Source organism: Danio rerio, chromosome 19 (genome assembly GCF_052040795.2).
Source record: "Danio rerio strain M-AB ecotype USA chromosome 19, GRCz13ab, whole genome shotgun sequence".
Classification (NCBI taxonomy): Eukaryota; Metazoa; Chordata; class Actinopteri; order Cypriniformes; family Danionidae; genus Danio; species Danio rerio.
The window spans coordinates 29,095,153-29,115,843 of NC_141039.2; the positions used below are offsets into that span (position 1 = coordinate 29,095,153).

The 20,691-nt window shown below is 33.7% G+C and overlaps 1 protein-coding gene across 2 annotated transcripts in view; it reads right to left on the minus strand.

The window, feature by feature from the left end:
- Nucleotides 1-12,615, minus strand: part of sacm1la (SAC1 like phosphatidylinositide phosphatase a) — a 40,814-nt gene extending 28,199 nt beyond the window's left edge. The window contains exons 1-2 of one of the 2 annotated variants that reach the window (XR_015515991.1): nt 12,566-12,604; nt 438-535 (exon numbers count right to left, since the gene is read on the minus strand). Coding sequence is in view for 1 of the 2 variants with exons in the window: in NM_001044878.2 (NP_001038343.2) it covers nt 438-535; nt 12,566-12,594 (127 nt within the window). In the remaining variant the exon portion in view is untranslated. Of the gene's footprint in view, nt 1-437; nt 536-12,565 lie in introns of both variants that reach the window. The other variant, NM_001044878.2, reaches the window with a different exon arrangement.
- Nucleotides 12,616-20,691: the final 8,076 nt, after the last annotated feature.

Sequence of the window (20,691 nt, forward strand, 5' to 3'; positions counted from 1 at the left end):
AATTGTAAACATTTGCCTCTATAAAAACAGACTCTGGTGCAATTTGTAAATACTGTATTAGTGTTATTCATTTGAATAAGTTTGAATGCTGTCATTCGATGCCTGCTGTATAAAAAATGTCTCTCAATCAAATGGAAACAAATGAACAATCTCTGGTTCAAGGAGCAACAAAGAAAAATACAATATATTTAGTTTGGTATATTTAGGCTCTGTCAAAAAATGACACAGTAAATGCTAAATGAATCTTGACTAAATATATCACCAGTTTTTTCTTTTTTCTTTTTTTTGTTTAGACCAATTATTCAGTGCCCAACAAATGTGGATGCACCACAAAACATAATTATAAACTAACATCACAATAGACAGTACATTTGTTGAATTCAAAATGAATTGAAATTGGAAAAAATAGACTTCAAATCAGTATTATCAAGGTGTACCTGCAAGGGTCATCTCGGTGGACACCCTATCAATGACCAACACGTCATCAGCTCCATCATCACAGGCCTCAATGTAGAACTTCTCAGGTGTGGAATGCCTATCAAGTCAGGAAAGCCAAAGAGACAAGAAAAATCCGTAATTGTGTTTACCTTTAACAAATAAAGCAACCTCTTCTGATTAAAATGATTGAGAATGGCATGTCTTTTCTTTCCTAATTGTGCAGGGAAATGTGGCAGTTAGTTGCATTCTAGAAGCAAATACCATAGAGACTATGATAATGTGATAAACAGTATTAAGTAAAAGGGATTTGGATTTGAGAAAGAATTGTATGCAATACAATAAGATTTCGAAATAGTGATAATATCAAGAAGATGAACTGGTGTCAGAAATGTAATAACTTTAAATTCATCCTCATCTCAGACCATCTGGAGAGAGCCGATTTGCAGCAAACTCATAAATCAGAAGTGAAAAGCTTTTCATGTTCAGTTGCACATTTTTAAAATACAGTTCATAGTAAACTACAGATCACACATAGATCGTAATGCATACAATTACCTCTTATATCTCTGCTTAATGCATAAATGCATGAGAATGCTGAGCAACCACTTTTTGTGCACCATTTGATGCGTCCGCAACCTGCTGCACTCGCACGGTTAACCTCAGCCCTACTGACAATGACTGCGTAACAAGGATGTGGAATACGAATTTCAAAATTGACTTGCAGTTGTGAAAATCTGGGTTTGACGATACACAAATGTAACACCCTTTTTGCATTCACAAAGCCAATTAATCAGGTCATGCAATAAACTCAATAGAGACTCAACATTTGACACATAATTTCTGGAAATGTGTCTAGTTTCTGCAAGACAGAATACAGTCATTATAGCCTACGTGTGCAGTAAACTGGGTTTAATGAAAATGTCTCAGCAAACCCAGTGTTTGTAGAGCAAGAGATTCGTGATAAATATTCCATTTTTGTTTTTAACCAGTTTTCTCTTGGCTGTAATGCCTCTGACATGTTTGTGTTATGCTGTTGAAAGGCTATTCATAAATCCACCTTTCCACTGCACACGACATTCGGACATGACTGACAGAATACGCCCCATGTGACAGTCGCACAGGATTTGTAGTTTTGTCGTCCACCATACGAGAGAAGCTGATTCTCGGGGTGTCCGAAATAAAGGAGTGCAAAAGCAAGAGCCTTCCTTCTCTGTGCATTCAACATGGTTAATTGAATGAATGAATGAATGAATGAATGAATGAATGAATGAATGAATGAACGAATACTAGAAACTTATAGACCTCAAAAAACTTGTAGAATGTGGAGACAACATTAAATAAATAATATTTTTATTCCTCATTTATAAATAGAAATGTTTTTTAATATAGACTTTTTTTCTGATTAAAAAATAACAAGAAAAATACTTCATCTCGTGCACATGGACCTGCTAGGAGAACACTTGAATACTTCACATCCGGTCGGCTGGTTACATGCGGCCTAGTCGCAGGTGTTCAAATATTTCAACATATCCGCAGCTCAAATTGGATCTGAATTTTCCGCATATGGAGATGATCGGAACTCCACGCAGCTCCCAGACTACTTACAATTGGAAATAATGACTTCCGTTTGTCGTGTGCAGTGGAAAGGCGGCTTAAGACTCAAAAGTTTACTGAAAACCTGTACACACTAGGGCTGTACGATATATTGTTTCAGCATCGATATCGCAATGTATCAATCTGCAATAGTCGCCAGATGTTAAACAATTTCAAGTGAATTTAAACCATTTGACCCATGGTGCCTGCCTTGCGTGTTGCTGCCATTTATACTTCTGCGTGCTGTTTGTGTTGCTCTGCAAAAACACTTCTGAAATGCTAGCTGGCAGTAGGTTTTATGTTCCTCTTTGTCAAGTTTTTTCGCTACAAGTAGCTAAACATTCTCATTCAGAGGTGGGAACCAGTGGATGTGCAACAACAATAATCATAAAGTAAACACAAAACAAAAGTCTCCACTTGGAGTTTTTCTTTACGGGACTCGACACTTGTAAAAACTCACTCTCATTGCCGCCCAAACTCGTCACCTGTTCCAAGCCAACCAATCACAGAGCATGTGATATGCGTCATTGCGATGTGCAGTTACATTTTTAGAGAGGTGCGCGTCAGCCACAGCAACCGCGTGAAGGCTGTGCCGGACTATATGCGTGCGCTTGACGCAGGAGTATAAATCAGCTTTTAGACTTCACGAAAAACCATAAAGCACTGTTTATTTCATTTTCATCTTTATTCTATTGTTTTCAACTGTGCTTAAATTTATTTTTATTTTGCATATCTTAAATTTGGTTTACAATTTTGTATGTTTTTATGCTAGGGTAAAATTGTAAACCAAATTTACGATTACATGATTGGAAATCAGGCCTGATCACACGGCTTCAGACTCGATCGGAATCGGACGTTAACTCCTGATCAGGACTCTAATATATGTATATACAGTAGAGCTGCACGATTCTGGCTGAAATGAGGATCGCGATCTTATTGCTTAAAATCAAGATCATGATTTTCTCATGATTCTGTAGACGTAAAATAAAGCATAATATGAGTCAGCAATTATTATTGTTTTTCTCAAACATATGGTAAAACAACAATAAATGTTATGTGTAGGTCTACAGGTTTAAATAATTCTATTCTCATTATAATAGTTCTGATGTTGAATTTTGAGATATATGCTTGCAATCTGTCATTGACAACATTATTAGATCATTTAATTCACTGGTACAATCAACATTATAAAGGCTAGAGTAGTTACACTGACACTAAACATTTATTTTCATGCACAACTGTGTTCGCCATGAAAGAAAAAACATCAAATGCTTGTAGCAAACATAACTCTAAAATGCGATATGATTATTTAAATGATGTGCACGCTTTCAGTTTCATCTTAACTGCTAAGTGCTTTTCATACTTCGCACGCAGCTCTCAAACAATTACTCTGTGCCACAAACTGAATATTATTTACAACTCTATTACCTGTTACTCACAGCCTATGCAGGTTCTGTTCACTAAAGTAGACGCGTGTACATCAATCAAGTAAGTTGTGCGCCCGCCCTCTCTGTGGTAACAGCTCAGCAGCTCACACCACGTGTGATTTCCCGGCCGCGAATACAGCATTATATGAAGACAAAAATGAAATTTTTAGGTGAATTATACCTTATAAATACAGTATGTGACTCTTTCAACATTATTTGGAGGTGTCCATGTTGCTGAGCAATGTATGTGAAACAATGAAAAGACTTGTGCAGCCGCCTTTGCTTCTCTCCAGAACATGAAAATATGATTGGCAGAATCGTAGAAATGCTGGATTAAGATCGTCTAGAGGGTCGAATCGAGATTGTGATCTTTTTTCGATTATTTGTGCAGCTCTAATATACAGTAAATATACTCTCATTTTAAACACATTTGGAGTTATTGGAGTTATATAGACCTCTTTCTTGAATTCACAAAGAAACATCAAGGCGTGCCGCATGACATCACTTTGTTGCAAAGACGCTATTGGTTAAATGCTGTAGAACACGGAAGCAGCTTGAAGCGGAAATTGAGAGCATGTCTGTAGTCTGGAGATATTATAAAGCTGATGACGACAACATTGCCATAGCAAACTGTGAGATACATAAACGTTTGTATACGCATGCAAAATTTTTATATTTTCATATCATTGTCAGTATCTATTGAGAATGTATTTAACCGTCAAGAAGGTTTACAATAATGTCACACTGCACACACAATTAGGTTATCTTCTCATAATTCTGTCAGTGAGTCAGAAACAGCACTATAACTCATATCAGTGTCTGTGTTGATGTAAGGTGTGGGCTGGTGACATTCCATTCAGGTTCACCTCCCTTTCAGTGCTGCAAGTTCAACCCTTACAAACAGTACCATTTTAACAATCTTAAACACAAAATATGTAAAATTACCAGATTTCCACACCCTTGCTTCATGAATATATTAAGATATACTGGATATACAGAAAAGGTAGTATATGATATATGCTACAAAAAGAAAAAGCATGACTATTTTTTTATAAAATATTTCTGACTAAAAGTAATGCTTTGATATGTCAAGCCATTTATATTTATTTATTTGCATAATGTTAGTATATTTTCCATTAAATAAAAGTACTTATTAGATACTAGTTATTAATGTTAAGGTAATGGTTATATTTAAAATATACTATATTCGTTATGTAATGGGACTTATTTCAGTATTTTAGTATTGACTTGGTATGCTAGTTATTCATTTGGAACAAGCAAATTTTTAGATAATACTACCTTTTATTAGTTAACAGTATTAAACAGAAACAGCTTCTTTATTAGATACTGGTACTTAATGATTCAGTACTAATACACTGTAAAACTGTAAAAAGTAAAGGTAACTTAAACAGTTTGAGGGAACCGATTGCAATAGACCATTTAGGTTCAACGACTAATCCCAATGAGTACTCTTAACTTAATCCTAAACGACCATTAACCTTTTTCCTCAGAGAAAAAGCTGACAAAACATTGCCGTCACTCTGATACAAGTTTTATTTATGAAAAAAAATTACAAAGCACTGCGCTTCTTGGGTGTTCTGTGTTTGTCTGAAATAATCTTACCAAAATGTGTATTTTCCATACAAGCTGAAGCTGATTAGTCAATTATTGTCATGTGATTTGCGGGATTCAATCTAGTGGCTGCGTCTAGTCTAGAAGGTGCGAGTGCCGGTGTTGTGTCAAGAAATGCACCCCCTTCGTAGACTTTCATTAGCATTCTCAGTCTACATTAAAAAAAAAAAAAGGCCATAATTGATTAAAACGTAGGCTAATATGATTATTATTTTGATGAAGAACAAGAAGTGGAATGCATTTTAAAACTAGGTTTGCAAATAAATGAAAAATAAATATATGTAATGAGCCTTTTTCTAAAATTAGGCATTTTTGGTGGGTTTTTACCAACGAAAAACATAAAATTGTTGAAGTTTTCAACTAAACCACACATAAACTATTCACTTTAATTAATCTAATCAGTGTTGTATTGAAATTAAACATTTATTTATTTAATTAAGGTAAGGGTTCCATTTATTCACTGCATTAGTTAATAAAACTCTATTATTATTATTATTTTTTTATCAATTTAAGGTAATATATACACATTTTAGAGGGGGTGCATTTTACAGCAGGGGTGCATATATTGGCACAACACTGGCAAGTTGGAAACAACGAACTTGCGCGAACTCTAGAAAAAAATGCAATATGCGTATGGCCCCTAAAAGGAAGCCGACCTTTGCGATCTCCATCAGCTGATCTTTTTGCACAGCCATGGTGGATTCACCTGATTTGTTGACAAATGGGTTGCGGATTCATTCCTAAGCAGTTCGTGGGTCCTTCACTGGGCCTTTTCCACTTAGCGAAGAAACTTTCCAAAGACGTCTGTTTCTTACTCGTATTGCTGCTTGTGGGTTAAATGTGGGCACTCAAGTGACCAAAATGTAACCGAGAGAATACAGCCATTTTTTAAAAGAATAAAGATTTTCAAAAGATCAAAGATTTTTCAAAGTAAACGATTGATCAGACTCAGATAATATATAAAATGTAAACGATTGATTACTTCTGTACTTCTACATATATATATATATATATATATATATATATATATATATATATATATATATATATATATATATATATATATATATATATATATATATATATATATATATATTCATGAACATATGTAAATGTTCAGAGTAAGTAAAAGTTTTAGAAAAATTATATGGCAAGAGGATGAAAAAATACAATAGGCTTTATAATATCAAGTATGTAGGCCCAGAAAAAATCTGTCTTAGTAAATAGTTTTATGCAAAAGTTTGGGCCCCCTCTGTGGCTGCATAGTAATGTGGTCTTTCTTTGTAAGAGAAAGTTGTGGTGGTACGTCATTCAGTTTCTAAAGAAAGATAGTTAATGTCATGTTTTTTAGACAAATATGTAATGTAGCAGTATTGAGATGTGTGAAATTAAACTGAAACTGGAAAATAAGTTGTGGAAAAGTTAGTGTGGTTTTCAAAACTTTTAGTCACTTAAAGCTGATTGATTACAACGAAAAATGTATTTGAGAGAAGCTGCGGTCACACTGCACTTTCCAAACATGACCAATTGCACGGTTAATTAAATGTCTGATCATCTTGTTTAATACCGGCCCCTTTCGCAGCACCGTACAACAGAATTTTGCATGCTTAAACATTACAGCTTGACTCAGTGAACCTTACCAATCCTAGAGGTGCAACCAATCATAAAAAAGGATATTTAAGATAGCTGGAATAGATAGACTTTTAAGATAGATTACTAGTTGTGCTTTTCCTTATTGGTAATTAGGAAGTACTGTAACATCATGTGAAGCTCAAAAGAACCTCCTAATGACCTAAAATCTAACCAACATGAATTTAGAGAAGAATACAAAAAGCTTCTTTGTTTTTTTTTTTTGTTTTTTTTCCAAAAAGCTTCTCAAAGGTTTACAGGCTCTATGTCCAGTCAGAAAAATAGTATAAGAAAATGGAAGGCCACAGGAGCAGCTCTTGTAAAGGAAAGATGTGGTAGGCCAAGAAAATTACTTGAGAGGAGAAGTTGAAGAATGGGGCGAGGCAGTGGTGCAGTAGGTAGTGCTGTCGCTTCACAGCAAGAAGGTCGCTGGTTCGAACCTCGGCTCAGTTGGCGTTTCTGTGTGGAGTTTGCAAGTTCTCCCTGCCTTCGCGTGGGTTTTCTCCGGGTGCTCTGGTTTCCCCCACAGTCCAAAGACATGCGGTACAGGTGAATTGGGTAAGCTAAATTGTCCGTAGTGTATGAGTGTGTGTGTGGATGTTTCCCAGAGATGTGTTGCGGCTAAAAGGGAATCCACAGACCACCACTAAAAGCTCTAGCAATGACTTGATGCTGATAATGTCATCGTACATCGTTTCACAGTTCACTCTTGACAAAGAACAGCTAAATGGAAGGTCTTCTCTGCATTCTGCCATCAAGTAGAGTCATTTGAGGTATGAAAAGGCTCATCTGGACAAGCCTAAATCATTTGTGCAAAGTGATCAGCGTGACCATACAGCGCATACAACGTGCTTTGCCTTGCATATATACATCTGCATGCTGTTTGTGTTGCTCTGCAATAAAACTTCCAAAACGCTAGCTGGCAGTGGGTGTTTACGTTCCTCTGTGTCGAGTTTCTTTACTGGTGTTTTGTTTTTTTCCGTGTGCTACCTTAATGCACAAGTGGCTCAAACTGACTCATTTTGAGGCGGGAATTGGCGAATAATTCCATCTGGAGCTCCTTTATAGAACTAGACACTTGTAAACACTGGCTCCATCGGGCTCGCGCAGCTCCCACCTCTGCCACATTCGTCAGCGCTGCCACAGACCTTGAGCTACGTGTTGTTGCGACGTGTAGTTAAATTGTTTGAGAGGTGCGCGTTAATGTCGCCCATGGCCACGGCGAGGGCTATGCATCCACGCGTAGGCTGCGCCATAGTATTTGGATTCGCTAGACGCAGAAGTATAAATCAGCCTTTAGTGTGAATGTGTTGCAAGTAGGGGTGTCGAAATAATTTAGTTTCTTCGATGCACCGTGATGCAGACAAGAACAATTTGGTATCAGTTCAGTAATAATCACAAGCGGTTATTATGTACAGACATCATTTATCACATATGCATTATATGGCAGAAGCTTACTATGGCGAGGGAGGAGACCGCGAGTAATTAATACATTCCCACTACTTAAAAAGCAGATAACTGTGCACAATTTACTGCTCGTGAGTTTGCTGGACAGTCTTTCACTGACAGGAAAGTACATCAGAACCCAGCTAGGAAAAAAATGAAAAATGTTTATCGTCTGATAAACACGTTCTTCTTTTTTTTTCCCATATCAGATTTTGCACACACTTTATCACGAGGAAGACAAGTAGGAATCATTAATAAGTGTGTGTATTATGGAAGAATCAGATTTATGTCTGGATTGGAAAGGTGTTATATCCAAATCATATGCATTATAAGTTTGTAGAAGTTAAATATCCTTAAATATTTTTAGCTTATAACTTCAGCAAGCAATACATTATAGAATAATTTTATAAAAAAATATATTTTATTAATCTTATTTTTTGATTCACTATAGAGGTGTGGCCAGGTAGATGGCCTACAAGACATTGTGCCGAGGGGTCTCTGAATTCTCAATCCAGGCCTGCGTTTCATAGACTTTCATTTGTATTCTCAGTCTACATGAAAACAAAAAGCCATAATTGATCAAAACATAATATAATTATTATCTTGATGGATAAAGCAAAAACAATAAGTGAGATGCATTTTAAAATGCACTAGGTTTACAAATAAATGTAAAAGCAAATCTGTAACCTTCTGTAAGGGAAGGGTTCACTTTTATTAGTGTCATAATGATGTTTGGTCACATTTCAGACGGGCTGCGTTTTATGGCAGGGTAACAGCCTTTAATGTACAGGTGTCGGCACGCAGTGAGTTTTGGAAATCGACAAAATTAAAGTTTAACTAATATGATGATGATCTTATTTTGCTAGCATATCTCCTGATAGAGTTTTTTTTTTATGAAGCAGAAAGGAGGGAGAAAGTCAGGGAGTTTAGACTTAAACCTAATTCTTGGTCATAACATAAGTCAGGTCTAAGACAACACACAATAGAGAATTCTATAAAACATGTTTTGTGTTCTACAATCTGCACAATTTCATTCTAATGAAATTAATATTCATTTATTAATTTTCCTTTAGCTTAGTCTCTATTTCAGAGGTCATCACAGCGGAAAGAACTGCCAACTGTTCCGGCATATGTTTTACACAGTGGATGCTCTTCCAGCCGCAACCCAGTACTGGGAAACACCTATACACACCTATACACACTCATTCACACACACACACTGATGCACTACAACCAATTTAGTTCATCAATTCTCCTATAGTTCATGTGTCACTCGAACCAGTGACCTTCTTGCTGTGAGATGACAGTGCTAACCACTGAGCCACCATGCTGTCATGAAATTAATGTTCATTAATATATTTCTTAAATTATCTTAGCATGTTACTTCAGTTGTATCTTTACATTAATTTTCCAGTTATAATTAAAATACTTTTTTCATTTATTTATTTATAATAGAATAATTATATAATAGTAAAGATACTCTAATTTGTAATAAATATTAAAAAATGATTTATTAAAAGAATATATTTATCATTTTATATATTTATAAATAAACAGGCGTGGCTTTGTTGTGGGGGCGTGGCTTGTGTATATGGGCGTGGCTTAAATTCTCACTCCAAGCTAAAGCCATAAGTTGGCAGCCCTGCAATATTCAATGTTCAGATTCTTAAGAACAATGAATTAGTCAAGAGGCTGAAATTACGCCAGAGTTGGATGTTTCAACAGAACAATGACCCAGTGCACAGTTTCAGATATACCAAGGAATTCATGCTCAGACAAGATACAATGTTCTACAATAGCTATCCCAGTCCCCAGACATGAACATCATCGAAAGAGCTTGACTGAAAAAACCTGACTGAACTCAAGAAACTTTACAAGGAAGAATGGTCCAAAATGCCTTTATCAAGAATTCAGAGACTTATCCTTGGCTATAAAAAGCATCTACAGGTGGTTATTTCAGCTGGGGTGTTGGGGTACCCAAATTTTTGCACCTGTCTGTTTTTGTTATTAATAAAATTGCATTGCATCTGTTGATTAAATAAATATCATGTCAGAACTCAAATGTTGCTTTTTCCAAAGGGTATAAAATATATCCAAATCAAATTACTGCTTTAAAAGGCCAACAGACTATGACTTGCTATTAAAATAATTATCAGGGTTGCCCAAACCTTTGCATAAAACTGAATGTTTTAAGAGAGACTTTCTTCGTGTAAAAAAAAAAAGTAAGTGGATCTAATTGGATTTGCATCGTAAACCTTAAATAAAAGTTTAAAATTGTTATTTCCTATTTCATATTTAAGATTTTAGTTAAAATATACTCCCAAAATCCTTCAAATTTGACAAAATTCTGCAGAAATAGAAAAAAGGTCCACAAATTGTGTCTGGCGCTAGTAAACATTAGTAAATTATTTGAAATCAGCACTTAGAAATAGCCCTATTATAGTTATGTAATAGAAAAATACAAGTGAATTTCATTAGCTTTCAACTCCATTTAATAAAACAATTACAGCTTTAAAAAAATAAGTTATTTGACATATATATTTGATATATATATATATATATATATATATATATATATATATATATATATATATATATATATATATATATATATATATAATTAACATCCCATACTGTATTTAGAAGTGCCCACAATATCGATACTGTACATATTCATTATCACAATATATTAAATTATTGAATATCGGCAAATGATAAATTGGTATTTTATGTTCAATCTGGAAGTTTTGGTGGCTGCTGTACCTAATCACTTTCAATCCACACTAGTTCCCCCCTGGTCTGTCCATGCAGTCATCATCAGCGTGAAGTCCTAAGCAACTGTTTAGAATCTTGTAGATGCCAGGAAGAAGAGGGTGACTAATTTTATGTATTATGTCAATGCACAGAGGTGATGATAATTTGGTAAAGATAATGCAGACCCTGTATGACTTTGGCCCATGTCTATATGGTATCTCTAAAATCACATTAATAAATCTGAATCACAGTGATCTAGAGCTTTATCATGTCAGGTGATTATGAAAAATTTTGATTCTGGGAAATCTCCCAGAAGACCTCTTATCTATGAATGGATTTTTTTTTGTCTACATAGAAGGACTGACATTTAATTTTAATAAATAAAAAAAAACATTTGTGCATTTTAGTGACCCACAATGTTAGCAAATATGTAATGAGGCAAAATAATAATGGCTATGGTATTGAAAACACCCCTAATTCATTTATTTATTGATTATGCATTTTGTATTGGTTCATTTACTAATTTACACTTATTATTTAATATGTATAGACATTTACATGACATTATTGACTAGGCATGGGACGATAACTATTTTCAAGGTTTACTGTGGTTTGGAAAAGTCTTTTCATTATACCGTTCCCTATGGTATATGTAAGTTTTGTTTGTTTTTACTTGCTTTTTAAAACTATTGTATTCAGTTTTCCGGCTGTATCTCCGGCTGAAAAAGGACCCTTTACATTAAAAGCCACTGCTCCAAACTATTTTAAATGTTTCTTAAAATAAATTATACCACGTCCAATGGAGGAAAGGTTGTTGTTTTTTACCCAGACATTTAAAACAACATATTTTAGAGCAGTAATCACAATACTGTGATACCATGAAAGCATGATATTTTTATCCAAGGTTATCATACTGTCAGCATATTATACCGGCCCATGCCTATCATTGAACCCTTTTAATGATGATTATATGCTAATGTTCTGTATTTAATATTCATGTGCATTATTTGCAAAGTAAAAAAGTTGAAAACTAACTGTAAAAGTAAGCAATAGAGACTAAAGAAGTAGCCAACTAATAAGTAAAATGAATAGATGTCTCTAAAATTAAGAGGTAGTAACGTTATCATATAACCAGAAACAATAATTGTTGATATATTAAATGTTAAGTTGGCTTGGCAAAGCAATAAAAGCGGGTTTGCACTGAGGTTTAACATACTGTAAATATAAAACTGCAGAATGAAAACAGCTCACAGTTCTTCAGCTGACCTCAGCATCCTAATACCATCAGTCAACACTCATGTCTACATTAAACACTGAGTTTACATAGAGCAGTCTCTTATTATAAACAAGTGATCGGTCTAAAAAACATCGCTTATACTGTCAAGCTAAAGTATAAAGTATAATGGTCGATGGTTTTGCATTCGTCTAGACGGGCAGATCACTGGGTTTTGATACACAGCCAAGCTGAAGAGTCTCTGGACGGCTTAAACCAATGCAGCAACACACAAATGCCCTGTACAGACAACATGAGTGGATGACAGCGCCCGCAGACGCCGCCATTCAACGGGCTGCCTCTCGTTAAAGCGAAACGGAGCGCTGTGCGCGTTAATTTATGTCGTTGCGTTTGAATAAAAGTTTCAACTTACAGATTGAACCTCTCGTAGGCGTTCGCCATCTTCACTTCCGGGTTTGGTCAAGCCGACGTGACGTATTTGTGGGAGTGGCAAAAAGAAGGTGTTGCTTCCGGTTGACGCGTCATCGTGCAGGTTACTTTGTGGATCATAAACTTTTATTTTTATTTTTATTTTTATTTTTTTTATTGAACAAACAGGGATGTACAGAGTTATACATAAACAGTATACAATGGAATTAATCGTGGACATTAAATATTTTTTCCAGTAGTTGAGATGTCTTAATAGCTTTGGTATTACTTTGTATAGCAGTGAGGGAATCATAAATAAGTTTTAGATCAATGAAAAATAGTTTACAATTTGGTACAGTCAGCATACATTTTGTTTTGTGGATGTGATACTTTCCAAATAAAATAAGAATTTTTGCTATTTTGTCCATTTCCAGTAATCCAGAGTTGCAATCTGTAAAAAAAAAAAAACATTTGCTCAGTTATACTGATTAATTTATAAAACACTTCAAAAAGTAGTAAGGAAACTTGGGACCAAAACTGTTTTGTGTAACTGCAACTGAAAAATAAATGAAGAATTGTTTCCGGTTCCTTTTAACAAAAACAACATAAGGGTGAAAAACCTTCCTTAAACTTATTTATAAAATCATTGCATGGATAATATCTATGTAATATTTTAAAATTAGTTTCTTTTACTTTATTAGGAATTATGTATTTTGTAATATCTGACCAGATTTTTGGGGAAAAGAAGAATGAAGGGAATGCTTGTTTCCATTTAACCATTGCAATTGGAGGAACACTTTTATCTGCAGTTAGGATATTCCTGATATAATTGTTATTACATTTTTTATCCTTGATAGAAAGCCCCTTAATAGTAAGCTCTGGGTGAGAGCCAGATACATGGTTATATATTTTTGCGGTTTTAATAAGGTGAAGTAATTTTGGGGAAATACAATGAACAAATTTTTTGTATTCAATCAAAGTAATTTTTAAACCAAAATTATTAATAAATTCATTGTAATCATATAAATCCCCTACACGATTTAATAAGTCCGTAACAAAAATTACTCCTTTTTTAACATAATCATTCCAAAATATGGACTTGTTTTTAAATAAAATATACTGATTGTTCCAGATAATACATGAGTGGGGGGAAAAGTTATGCTTATAAATCAGTTTCCATGTATTCAAGGCTTGTTTATGAAAATTTGACATCTTAATAGGAATTTTAGAACACTTAAAATCACAAGTTAGCAAAAAGTGTAGGCCACCACATTTTTCAAAGATAAGATTTGGGATAGAGAACCAAAAGGAATTATTGTAATGAAGACAATTTTTGATCCAATTGATTTTAAAGATATTGTTAATAGTTTCGAAATCTAATGCATTTAATCCTCCTTCTGATATATTCCTAATTATTGTTTTTCTTTTAACATACTCTGTTTTGCCTCTTTGTGGATCATAAACTTGTTTGTTCCCAAACAAGTTTATTATTTGTAATAATAGATTTATTCAGTATTTTAAAAAATCGATATTGTATTAAAAATGAAAATGATATTGTATTAGTTAGACAATTTCTAAATTTGAATGGTAATTTATTATCTTATAGTGAATTTTTAAATAAATTTGGTTTTCCAGTTATGCCAACAGAGTATGCTATTATATTTGATGCCATATATCAACAGCTTCTTCATTTTGTGAGTATGGAAATAAATATTTAGAAGGAAAATACGTTGAAGAAAAACAATATTTTAGTAGATATTGATATTTTTACACAAAGTTATACTAATAAATATATCAGAAATTTTATAACAGGTCATACAGTTATATATAATAATTTAAAATGGACCAATGTGTTTAGAAATATAAATTGGAAAAAAGCTTGGAGCTCTTATGAAATATATTGTATGAACAACAAAGTAAAAGAAGCTATATATCCGGCTAAAGAGGTTTTAGAGAGATTTAATTTGGAAATTGATTATTCCTGTGATATATTGTATGGAAAAGGAATCTATTGTCCATATGTTTAGTGATTGTTTACACAGGGATTTTCTGGGTGGATGCGTGGAAAAAGTTTCTTAGAAGGAAAACAAATATTGTATTCAAGTTACAAAATGTTGATATTTGCATTTATTATGTTAATACATGTAAAAAAAAAAGGCTTTGTTTTGTTAATTTCCTTCACGAGACTAAGGACTACTGCACAAGTTTGAAGAATATTAATAAAAAAGCAAAGAAGACTTGTAATATTTTTAGAAAATATGTATATTTTTATTACTGAATGTTTTTATGTACACTCTGGCATATATTATTGTACATTGTAAAATTCTGTATTTGTTGTTAATTAAAAGAAAACGTATTTGTTTCATAAACAGGCCCCTTACATATATTTTGATTTTTGTCCTTGTACCTATTTTATTTGGAACAATAAAAATATTAGATATATTTTTTTTAAATAACTGGTTTAATAAAAATATATTTTTGGTTAGTCAGCTCTTAGATGACTATGGTGTCCCTTTCTCATATGAAGAATTTATGCATCAGTTTTCTTTTCCTGTTCCGCCCAAAGAATATCCCTTTTTGGTGCAATCCCTGATTGTGTTATACCTTTAGTCAAATCTGGCCCTAAAGGTTCTTTAGATTCAATGTTTTTGACAACACAAACCTTTTTCTTGGCCAAACTCTTCTCAGTTCTATGTCAAACAAAGATATTCACTTAGTTATTATTAGCTCTCGGATCTCTTTACCTGTGGCATAGGTTTTTGGAATGATATATTTGGTTGGGAACAGTTTGGGCTACTTAAGAAAAAAAAAACTTTTATCTAATAAAGCTGTCGAAGTCATAATCATAATTGCTATGCAATAAATACCAAAACAGCTAAATTTACAATTAACAATATTTCCCCTAAATGCTCATTTTACTCAATATGATAAAACCCCAAATCATTTATTTTGGGAATATACTTACTGTAAAGTGTTTTGGGTGGACTTTTCCAATTTCAATAAAAAATTCTTATTTCCAAACTTTTGTATTTCCACCTACAAATTGTTTTCTTTGGTTACTCTCTGAACTTAGATCTTACTCATTGTAAATTCATGATTAGTTCATTGCTTTTTCTGACAAAATGTTATATTCATTAATGGAAATTTTCAAAGAAACACCCTTACTTTTTATTTTCAGAAAGGATTTTGATTTAATTTGATCATTTCAGCTTATTTTTTGTCTCTTTGTACATATTGTATCTTTGTAAATGTTCTTTCTTGCATATTAATAAAAAATCTTTATATATTGTAAGGTGTATGAAAGATGTTTACAACTGTTTATTTACTAATTAGGTAATAGCAATGCCTTTAAAGGGATTGATCAGTGAAAAAAAATAAATAGTATTTTTTTCTTCATCAGCACTGAGGCTGGCTGAAATGAAATGTCTGTGTGCATATACCCAATTATTTAAACACACAAAGTAAACATTATGAGGTAAAAGATAATAACTATGACAATTACAAGTCAATTACAGCAAATAAAAAAGATGACAAGATATGTACTAATTGTTAATGAAATAAAAACTCAAATCTGTTAACAAATGATGTTGTCATGTCCATAGTTTTATGTTCATATATTTTATTTTACAATATTGACTTTTTTTTTTAATCATTATTATTAACCAAAGTATTATTTGTCTATGTGCACACAGTTTAGTACAGTAAACAATGCAAGTGTTAACCCATGGCAATACTGTGAAATATCTTGCAGATCTTGGTAACTGTGGTCAGCACAAGATTATGACACTGTCAGCAACACATTTCTGTTTAGCAGACTTTCAGCAGGTATGTTGTCTTGTGTTTTCCACAGCTTATCAAAATGAAAAATCTATACTAATTCTCAGACCTCTATGTTTTGAAGAATTATTATGAATTTTACAGTCCCCCACCCACATCTCCAACCCAACAATGAGTCAGAAGAAGGGTAAAGCCCACAAAACAAAATGTGAGGGTGAGAAGGAGGAAACCATTTTCACCTCTCTTAACACCTCTACACAGAACGTTCCCCTGAACTACATAAGTGTGAAAATTATTCAATACACTCACTTTTAGCACTTGTATATTATGATGTAGTACTTGAATAATAAGCAGAAACCAAAACTTTTATTCAGTAACTTATGGGAAAATGTTTTTTTTGTAATCTTTCTTTACAACTGTCTGTTAGTTTATGTGTGTGTTTGTGTGTGTGTTTCTCTGTGTGTGTGTGTGTGTGGGGGGGGGGGGGGGGGGTATTTGTGTGTGTGAGTATGCATGTATGTATGTATGCTTTTATTCAACAGGGATGACTTTAAATTACAAAAGTAACAATACATACATTTAAATAAATATTATTATCCATTCATTCATTAATTTTCTGCAGCTTTTCTGGAGCTGGGTCGCTGGGACAGCAGTCTTAGGAGAGAACCCCAGACTTCCCTCTCCCCAGACACTTCCTCTAGCTCCTCCGGGGGAATCCCAAGGCGTTCCCAGGCCAGCCGAGTGACACAGTCCCTCCAGCGTGTCCTTGGTCTTCCCTGAGGCCTCCTTCTGGTGGGACATTCCTGGAACACTTCCCTAGGTAGGCGTCCAGGAGGCATCCGAAACAGATGCCCAAGCCACCTCAGCTGACTTCTCTCGATGTGGAGGTGTCAGAGCTCCTCACCCTATCCATAAGAGTGTGCCCTGCCACCCTTCGAAGGAAACTCATTTCGGTACGTCGACCGCATTACTGCTGCCACTGCACCAATCTGCCTGTCAATCTCACGTTCCATCATTCCCCCACTCGTGAACAAAACCCTAAGATACTTAAACTACTCCACCTGGGGTAAGGACTTTTCTCCAACCTGGACATAGCAAACCACCTTTTTCCGGAGGAGCAACATGGCCTTGGAGGTGCTAATAATAATTATAAAACTATCATTATAATTAGTTTGTTTGTGCGTGGCTTTAAACAAACTCTAAGTAAACACAACTTAAAGGAGACATATTATGCACCTTTTTTTACCTAATGTTCGATTGATTAAATAATCCACAAACACATTAGGTAGCACTGTTTTCATCAACAATAACAATGATAAAAATAATAAAAATATTTCCTTAAACAGTCAAATCTGAAGGAATGCTTGACACACGTGAACATGTTACGCTTTAACAATGCTAAAAATTTATTCTAATATGTAAGATTTGAAAAATTTGAAACACACTGACAAAACCAGCATGTTCTAGCTTTTTTTCAAGCCAATATATTCAACAATATTACTATATTGAGTGATTAAATGTTGATCAGTTAAAATTTTCAGCCCACAACCCCAAAATAACAATGCCAATGACTTCCCCCATTTAATTTGAGGTGGTTATAAATATAAACCTTGCACACGCAAAAGGCCCAAGTTTATTTATCATTTAAACGTGAGTGCTTTAAAAGTGTCAGAAAGTTTAACCTGATGCCATAAAATCAATGTGCTGCATCTGACGCTATTACTGTGTGTTTATATCACCCTAGGAGTTGCAAAAAAATAAAAAATAAAATAAAAATTCAAAAGGCTGATGGCTTTTACTTACTTACTATACCTATACTATACTATACTATACTATACTATACTATACTATACTATACTATACTATACTATACTATACTATACTATACTATACTATTGCGTACATTTTTCTGTCTAGGTTATTGATAAAAAATGGCAATTCTAATAGTTTGATAAAACTCATTGTTTCGCAAGCATCACTTTGGGAACAATTGGTGGATTAAAGATTCGAACAATATTGACATATCACATAAAAAAATTTATTTTTGAACATCATTTTTGTTTTTATTATGAACAGTACCTATCACAATTTTATAACCAAAGGACTTCTGTTTCATTACAACAAATGGCCCTTGATTTAATAAGTCAATTATTAATCCTCAAGTGTATGATTTTTTCACAAACTCCAAGATTTTGATATTAGTCAGATGAGTATCAGATGAGTGTAAGAGTGTTAATGATGAATCGTGAGAGGAGATGTCAAATGATCCATGATGCAGTGAATGGAGGAAGCTGAAGGCGTGGTTGCATCAAATAAGGCTAGTATAGTGGATCTAATTTCACAATTCCAGGGACTTTACAACAGCATCCCATGCAACAATCACACTGTATTTCAATTTTGCTTGTAAAATGAAATTGCTGTAAAATCGAAGTTTAACTATGTCTGTGTATATAATAATTCATATTTGATTGTAACTTTTGCTTAATTTGATTTTAATGCAATAATGTGCACCTTTTGTATAGCTACTTTGAAACAATAATGATTTTAAAAGTGCTATACAAATAAAATTGAATTGAATAAAATAAAGTTTCACTTTCAAGCTAAGTTATAATATGATGGTATACAACTGAAAAGATTATATGTCGGTTTATTTTGCTGTGGCAACCTCTGAAAAAGAGACTAAGCCGAAGGAAAATGAATGAATGAATCAAAAGATTATACAAGTTTTATATTTTGAGGTAAAGATGATGAGATACTAAGAAAGACTGGTGGCAGCCCAAGTATTTGTGACATTAGCATAATATCTATATGCACTTCCTGTCCATCAGGCACGGTCTCAAATTAATGGCTGATTGGATTAATGGCTGATTGGATTGGCTAATTATTGTATGTGTAATTGTTTTATGTGTAATATTATTAGTTTTGGTTAATATTATTTTCATTACTTGATATATGACTTATTAGTATTAGTTACCACTGATTCTCTTAAGTGTAATATCTTATATAATAGTTTGTATACTTATGTATTGTGGCTGTTTCCTTTTATAGATTGGTTGGATTTATGTGACTTATTTCACTTACTTAATTTATTTATTTTGTCTTGTGGTTTTGTGTTTCTGTGTTTTGTGTGTTGTGGCAGTCATTACATAAGCAATTTCCTGCGGGATAAATAAAGTTTTCTAAGTCTAAGTCTAAGTCTAAGATTAGCACATGTGCATTTAAATCACTACTGTTATTCTGATGAGATCAGAGGTCTCATTTATAAATGTGCATTACACACACACATGGAAACATTTATGTTCTTCCCACACAAAAGAGAGAATGTGCGTAGCTTTAAGTAAACATAACTTAAACAAAACCTATTATATCCCATTTTACAAGAAGTAAAATAAGTCTCTAATATCCCTAGAGAGTGTGTTTGAAGTTTCAGACCAAAATAACACACAAGTAATGTTTTATAACTCTTTGAAACAGTCCCTTTAAGGCTTTTTTGTTATAAAATGTGCCGTTTTGGTGACTGTCGCTTTAAAATCAAATGTGTTTGTGTGCTCTTTTCAAGAGAGGACAGAGCTACAAACACATATGACTCAGCATAGTGGGGTTGTTGCTATATCGGATATGGTTACGGCTGGAAGTAAACAAGAATTATTAATATTATTTATTAAATTTCCAAAATATTGTATTTTATTAACATCTACCCCTACCCCAACCCAATGTCAAAGCAATGTAAAAATATTAATTATTGTTATACAGTGTCAGAAATAAATGCTGATACAGTATATTAATGTGCAAGTTGCACTTCCAGTCAGCTAATATAAAACCAAACCAAAAGTGCTCAGGGGTAGCTCAAATTATGTGTTGGCCCTCTTTGGGCAAGGGTTTCATCAGAATAAACAGCAAAAATTAGTCCAAGGCACTTGAAAAATGTGGTAAAAATATTAGAAAGCCTTTATCCACATGGATAATCCTTAAGAAATGTGCCTATGCGTTTTGGCAAGAACTGCCTTTGTCAGGGAAACAGTGATCTGGTACGTCTGGAGTTTGTTTTGAATGCTGCAATGTCTAAACAATACAAATTGCATACTATCTTTGTGAACTTTACTATCTTTATTTAACTATCTTTGTGAAAATCTGAAAATGTCACAAGAACAAGGTAGTTTATAGAGACTACAGTATCCATTTGCGCATCCTAAAACTCCACAATTATAATAGTTGCTGATAATATTTTGAGCAGAATCAGTGTGGTTAAAACTGAAAAGGCAGAAGGCAGAAGGGCTGTCTATGCTAATGAAGGAGAGATTATTATAAATGGACGGGACTTTTCCTCTCCGATGACATGTGCAATAGGAGAAT